General features: G+C 39.8%; 1 protein-coding gene across 1 annotated transcript; it reads left to right on the top strand.

Moving 5' to 3' along the window:
* Positions 1-4: 4 nt before the first annotated feature.
* Positions 5-2,404, top strand: LOC103258311 (zinc finger X-linked protein ZXDB; the record flags this gene model as incomplete). The annotated part of the gene is made up of 1 exon (XM_008055987.2): positions 5-2,404. A coding segment is annotated over one exon (2,154 nt), but the record flags the coding sequence as incomplete, so codon positions are not given.
* Between the last annotated feature and the right edge of the window lie 5,316 nt (positions 2,405-7,720).

The raw sequence follows: 7,720 nt of genomic DNA, 5'->3' as shown, positions 1-7,720 counted from the left end.
CCTGGTGCTTCTTGACCCGGTGGGTGGCGACGTGGAGACCGCGGGCGCCGGTCAGGCCGCAGGGCCCTTGTGGAGGGTGGAGACCGAGGCGGGCCCTGGGCTCCAGGGGGGCGAGAGCGGCGCGAACCCCGCGGGCCGCCCTGCACTGGGCCCCCGCTGCCTGTCCGCGGTTCCTACCCCGGCCCAGATCCCCGCCCCAGGCCCTGGCTCCGCTGCGGCCTTCTCGGGCACTGTCACTATCCACAACCAGGACCTGCTTTTGCGCTTCGAGAACGGCGTCCTCACCCTGGCCACGCCCCCGCCACCCGCCTGGGAGCCCGGGGTCGTGCCTGCCCAGCAGCCCGGGTATCTGATCGCCCCGCAAGCCGGGTTCCCGCACGCCGCGCAGCCCGCTGACTGCCCAGAGCTGCCGCCAGACCTTCTGCTGGCCGAGCCGGCCGAACCCGCCCCCGCCCCCGCCCCCGCCCCGGCCCCAGCGCCCGAGGAGGTGGCGGAGGGCCCAGCCGCCGCCCTGGGCTCCCGCGGGCCACTGGGCTCGGGCGCAGGCGTGGTACTGTACCTGTGCCCCGAGGCACAGTGTGGGCAAACCTTCGCCAAGAAGCACCAGCTGAAGGTGCACCTGCTGACTCACAGCAGCAGCCAGGGACAGAGGCCCTTCAAGTGCCCCCTGGGCGGCTGTGGCTGGACCTTCACCACCTCTTACAAACTCAAGAGGCACCTGCAGTCGCATGACAAACTGCGGCCTTTTGGCTGCCCTGCGGAGGGCTGCGGCAAGAGCTTCACCACCGTGTACAACCTCAAGGCTCACATGAAAGGCCACGAGCAGGAGAACTCGTTCAAATGCGAGGTGTGCGAGGAAAGCTTCCCCACGCAGGCCAAACTCAGCGCCCACCAGCGCAGCCACTTCGAGCCCGAGAGGCCTTACCAGTGCGCTTTTTCTGGCTGCAAGAAGACATTTATCACAGTGAGTGCTCTGTTTTCCCATAACCGCGCCCATTTCAGGGAACAGGAACTCTTTTCCTGCTCTTTTCCCGGCTGCAGCAAACAATATGACAAGGCTTGTAGGCTGAAAATTCACCTGCGGAGCCACACCGGCGAGAGACCTTTCCTGTGTGACTTTGACGGCTGTGGCTGGAACTTCACCAGCATGTCCAAACTGTTAAGGCACAAAAGGAAGCATGACGATGACCGGAGGTTCACGTGCCCTGTGGAAGGCTGTGGGAAATCTTTCACAAGGGCCGAGCATCTGAAAGGCCACAGCATCACCCACCTGGGCACAAAGCCTTTTGTGTGCCCTGTGGAAGGCTGCTGTGCCAGGTTCTCTGCTCGCAGTAGTCTCTACATTCACTCCAAGAAGCACCTGCAAGATGTGGACACTTGGAAAAGCCGTTGCCCGGTCTCTACTTGTAATAAACTCTTCACATCCAAGCACAGCATGAAGACTCACATGGTCAAAAGGCACAACGTTGGCCAGGATCTCTTCGCTCAGCTTGAAGCGGCAAATTCTCTTACACCCAGCAGTGAACTCACCAGCCAAGGACAGAATGATCTCAGTGATGCAGAGATAGTATCTCTCTTCTCTGATGTGCCTGACAATAGTTCTGCTGCAGTGCTGGACACAGCATTGGTGAACTCTGGAATCTTGACTATTGACGCGGCCTCTGTGGGCTCGACTCTGGCAGGGAACCTCCCTGCTAATAATAGTAATTCCTTAGGGCAGGCTGTGGACCCTCGGGCCTTGATGGCCACCAGTGACCTTCCTCAAAGTCTGGATACCTCTCTCTTTTTTGGGACGGCAGCCGCTGGTTTTCAGCAGAGCCCGTTAGATATGGATGATGTCTCAAGCGTAAGTGCGGGCCCATTGGGATTTCTGGGCTCTTTGGCCATGAAAAACTCGAGTCCAGAGCCCCAAGCTTTGACACCCAGCAGTAAGCTAACAGCGGACACAGATGCTCTGACTCCTTCCAGCACCCTTTGTGAAAACAGTGTCTCAGAACTACTGACACCAACCAAAGCAGAGTGGAATGTGCATCCTGACTCTGACTTCTTCGGACAGGAGGAAGAAACCCAGTTTGGATTCTCCAATGCAGCAGGAAACCATGGTTCTCAGAAAGAAACAGATCTTATCACAGTGACTGGCAGCTCATTTTTGGTATGAACCAACTCTATTCATTCCTCGCCATGTGGCTTACTTTTATTGCAGTCAATTTTGAGGATGTTCTCTGGTCTAGATGTTTAAATGCAGTCATTTCTTTTTGATTTGCAAAAAGAACACGGCCCTGGACTGCAAGTTTGGAGATTTAAATTCTGATCTTGAGTCTGAAAACTGACAAGTTGTGTGACCCTGAACAAGTCACTTAACCTATCTGAGCCTTAATTTCCTTATTTATAAATTGAGGTGGTTGGAATAGATTGTTTCTAAGCTGTTTCTGCTCTGTGATTTCTTGATAATGTTTTCTTGAAAAATATGAGGTTGTTTTTCAATGATGTGGCATGTTCTTTTTTCCAAAAAGGCATAAAATACATTATATTATTTGCATCCATGTACTTTGCACCCAACTTCGATAATTATCAATTCGTGTTAATCTTACATAACTGATCCCTACTGACTCTCCCTCTTCCAGTATTATTTTGGAACAAATACCAGACATCACATCATTTCATGTATAAATATTCTATATTATTCTCTAAAAGTTATTGACTTTTTTGAAAAGAGAAATAATTCCATTATTGTAAGTAACGTTTACAATAATTTTTTAGTGTCAATAGATATTCGTTGAGCACTCAAAATTCCAACTGTCTCATTAATGCTACTTCAAAAATATTTTTAATTATTGGGACATCAGTAAGTCTTTTACGTATCTTTTTAATGTATTTTCCCTTGATCTCTTTCTTTTTGTTCCTTGAAATTTTATTTGTTGACAAAATGGGCTTGTGTCACATGTAGTATTTGCCACCATCTAATTTTTTTGCTGATTACATTTTTATGGTGCTGTATACTTTTACTCTGTTTCATTAATTTGGTAGTTATAGCTAGAGACTTGATGAGACAGAAATATGGTTTTGGCATGAATGTGTCATAAGTTATGTTGTATTTTTTATTACAAGGCACAAAACTGGTGTGATTCTTTTTTGTGATATTAACAGCTATTGCTGATGAATGCATTAATTCATGATGCATTGTTCTTGTAGAATTATTAATGATTAGGAGAGGAGGAAATTATGTTTAAGGCTGTTCTAAAAGTTCAATATAAATATTCAATGCCAAAATATTTTTTTAAGTAGTGGTAAAACTAACAAGACAAAAGGATGGCAAAAAATATGTTGATCGTTCTCAGTTTATTTTTCTGATCTCTTTTGGTGGTGGGAGGCTGTGTTGTAAAAATTTCTAGCCAGGACGTTGACATTGACATGAAACAGACCTAGAGTTCAATTTGAGCTCTGAGTTGTTAGTAAATGGCCTCAAATAAGTTAGTCTCACTAAGCCTCAGTTTCCTAGGAGTGCACTGGTCATAGCAGTGCACATACACACACCATAGACTTTTCTTCTTTTCAAGTTTTTCACATTAAGGAAAAATGCTAAATGTTTTGGCATATTTTGATGAATTTCTATAATCTTTTTATCCTCTCAGTTCTTCCTTCTGCAGGAGAGAAATTTGGATAATTTAATCATATTCACATGCAGTCAATAAAGCTTTCTGAGGTTTAGAGTGAAGTAGAAAAGGGATTCTGTTTATTTCCTCCACTGAATAATTTCCCACCATAAAATTACTGTGAGAAATGCCAGGAGTGGAGACAGTGTCCACGTGTATATCAGTATATCTCTCCATTTGATCAATTTGTCACTATCTTTGCTGCTTTCAAAGTCAGGCTTCTCTGTCACTGTGATGCCTGCTATTCCTTGAAAATATGATAGTGGAACAGAGGAGATTTCTTCCTTTCTGTAACTGTAAATCTCATTTTTTGCACTTTCTCAGATTGGAAAGGGAAGTTTGAATCTGAACATTGTAGAAAACTGTCTTACATGAGTGTAGCATTTTGGAGTTTGTAAAACATCTTCACAACTTGTATATCTTTGTTGTTCAGAACAACAGCTGTGAAGTAGTTTTGGCAAAGTCTATATTATGTTTCATATAATGTTCCCAGCTCACATTGGCTTTGGCTAAGACTGACAATTCTTTATATAGCTTAAAATGAGAAAGAGAAATTTTTATCACCTTTTCCAGTCTACTCATCCAACCTTTATTATTCATTCAAAACTAGTTGCTTTTCCCCAAGTTAATTGGTTTCTGTTATCTTATGCTTACTTTCTCCCCACATCACTCCCTTTCATATGCATTCCAGTCCTTGCCATGTCTTTTTTCCTTTCTTTTTTTAAATAGATATATCTTTTTCCTGATGCTATCTCTGAGACATTCTTTTCATGGAACATTTTCTTTGAATACTTTAAATAACGTTTACTAAGTTTACATTGGGGTTCTGTGTGTACAGTAAAAAGTTATTTTCTGAGCTTAGATAATATTGTGTGTATATGTGATTCGGGTGATAAAGAAGAATATTTTCTATACTGTTCAAATGAGAAGTAGATTTCTGTTTCATTATTTTCATGTTTAAATAGTTTTTGCTAATACTCTCTTATTTGCTCTATTGTACTAGTCCAGTCGTGTTTGCATGTGGATGTCTGTGATGATGGTTATTATAGCACTTTGGCAGTGCACTAAAAATTTGTCACTATGAAATGTTTCTATATTGTGTGTTTTGGTATATACACACACCCACACCACACCCACATATATTTTCAAAGTAGTTGTTATTCATTTAGTAAAAGAAAAAAAATTAGACATACTTTTGTAAATTGGAGAAATGCTTGGAATCTCACTGTGTTTACTCCTTCAACAGTTTTCCCTCTTTGCTTTGGAAATATTTGTACTCATAAAGCATATTTCAAAAACGTCATACGCCTTTAAAATAAACCAATATTTTTTGTGTTTGGCAGATAAGTATGTCAAAGATTGAGATGAACACATAAGTTGTAAAAATTAAATAAATTTATAGACATAAAGATTTCATGCTGTGACTTCATTTCTTTGATTCCTTAAACCAATTAAAAATTATAATCTATGCTTTTTCCTACTCATTCTTGGAATTTTCAAAGGACAGATATTACTTTTCTCAAAGGGATATGCTTTTATTTGTTTATAGACTCACAAAGTTTCACTGAACAAATTTGTTCAAATGATTTCTCTTTCAAAACCATTTTCTAACAAAATGGTAGAGAACAGCTTTATGCTTTCAAGGTAATAAGTCTGATACTGTTGATGGTGGCATAAAGTTGCCATTACTCCTTTTAAATAATGGTACATGTTTTAATTTCATTTTATTTCCTTTTGGCTTCTTCTCAGTCACTGAGTTATTAAAAATTTTTGCCAATTAAAACCCAATAACATGATGGCTTAAAAAGAATTATGTTTCTAGGGGCCCCATTGATCATGTTGGTCATGAGTTAAAAAGTATATTGACCTTGGTGTTTTTTGCAAATTGGTATATTAACAACAAATACTTGAGTAGTTGTTGAGAAACATAGGTTTTTTTTTTTCTCTCTGACCTAAATTGTTTTAATTTTTATCCAGGAAACATGTGAAAGGGCAATTTGTAAGCTGGAGATTCCATTGTATATATTTCAAATTTACAAATATTTACTGAACATTATTATGCAAATTACAGCACAATTTATTGAGGATTCTATGGGAAGAGTAATATATGCATATGACCATGACCTTTCAGGAGATCACAGTTGATGGGAGAAGAAAGAAAAATAGTGTATTAAACAGTTGGAGAACAAAAACAGAAAAAAGTTTACTTCTGTATCCGAATGAAAGATAGATGAAAAAAACAGGATAATGAGACATTTATTCTGTATGTATATAAGAGCCAGTGAATATGTTTTAATAAAGGTAAATGTAAATTATGTTTTAGAACGGTAAATGTAAGGGAGGTGTACAATGTGAATTAGATGGGAAGGACTGGAGTAGTGAGAAAGCTTTTGCGGCAATTGAGGTGTGATATGAAGGATGAAGCCAGGGCTAAAGTAATGTCAGTGGGAATGAAAAGGAAGAAACACATACTGGAAATATTTTTATTTTTAAATATCTCCAATATTTGGAGAGATATTTCAAAAATCAGATATTTTAAATATATCTTCAAATATTGAGAGAGAGAGAGAGAGGAGAGGGAAATCATTACATTGAGAGAGAAATCAGGAATAGTAACTCAGGTTTCCTTGGAGACTGTAGTAATCATATTTTTACTAATAGAATGAGGGATGTAAGGGATAGTTTTTTTTTTCAGGAATAAGTGTATAATGATGATGTGTTCAGTTATAATAATTGATAAAACATTTATGTCCTGCATAAGCTATTTATACTGTGGTTTATTCACTTTCTAGAGGACCGTACAAAGCTACTTTCTCTTTTTTGGTTTCCTCTGGCATTTGCAGAACTACTTACACAGTTATGATTCTCTTACTTAGTTTTGAATTACCAGAGACCGCCCCACCTTATCTTGAACAATCTAGATCTACACTGACCAATATGGTACATACTAGGTATATGTGGCTATTCAGCACTTGAAATGTGTCTAATTCAACAAAAGGACTGAATTCTTAATTTAACTAAGTTATTTGAAATTTAATTTTTAAAATAAGCAGCGTAACTGTTTTTTAGGCATAGCTCTGTTGTTTTGGTAGGATTACACTTTAGTCATTGACAACTTACCATCGAAAATTAGATGTTTTGTGAATATACAAACTAGATTTCAAAGTCTTAGTATAAAAAAGTTAAATGTCTCTTTAGTATTTTATTATTGGTTACACATTGGAGAATATTTGTAATAGATCTGGTTAAATGAGATATCCAAATTAATTTTACCAATTTCTTTTTACTCTTAAAAAAATTAGATTTACGGAGTACAAGTGCATGTTTGTTACGTGGACATATTAAATACTGGTGGGGACTTCAGGTGGCCCATTCTCCAGATAGTGAATATTGTACTCAATAGGTAACTTTTGAAGCCTAGCACCATTTCCCTGTCTCACACCTTTTAGTGTCGCCAGAGTTTATTATTTTAATCTTTGTGACTATTTACTCCCACACATAAATGAGAACATACAGTGTTTGGTTTTCTGTGTCTAGTTAGTTTGCTTAGGATGGCATTCTCAAGCTCCAATCCTGTTGCTGCAAAGGACATGATTTCATCAGTTTTTATGGGTGCCTAAAATTCCATGGTGTATATGTACCACTATTTCTTTATATAGTTAATCCTTGATGGGCACTTAGGTTGGTTCTGTTACTTTTCTACTGTGAATAATTCTTTAGTGAACATATGAATACAAGTATCTTTTTTCCTAGTAGCGGTATTGCTGGGTCAAATGGGTCAAATAGTTCTTTGACAAACCTCCAGAATGTTTTCCATAGATGGTGAACTAGTTTCCAGTCCCACCAAAAATGTATGTGTGTTGCCTTTTCTTCACATCTGTTCCAACATCTGTTCTTTGACTTTTTAATAAAAAGCATTTTAACTGGTATAAGGTGACTTTGCATTGCAGTTTTAATTTACATTTCTCTGATGATTAGTGATGTTGAACATTTTAAAACTATGTTCGTTGGCTGCGCATATTTTCCTTTGGGAAGTGTCTATTCATGTCCTTTGTCCAGTTGTTGAT

The sequence above is a fragment of the Carlito syrichta genome, unplaced genomic scaffold, assembly GCF_000164805.1.
Source record: "Carlito syrichta isolate Samal-C Ts95f unplaced genomic scaffold, Tarsius_syrichta-2.0.1 Scaffold82993, whole genome shotgun sequence".
NCBI classification, from domain to species: Eukaryota; Metazoa; Chordata; class Mammalia; order Primates; family Tarsiidae; genus Carlito; species Carlito syrichta.
This window is presented reverse-complemented; position numbering and strand designations above follow the sequence as displayed.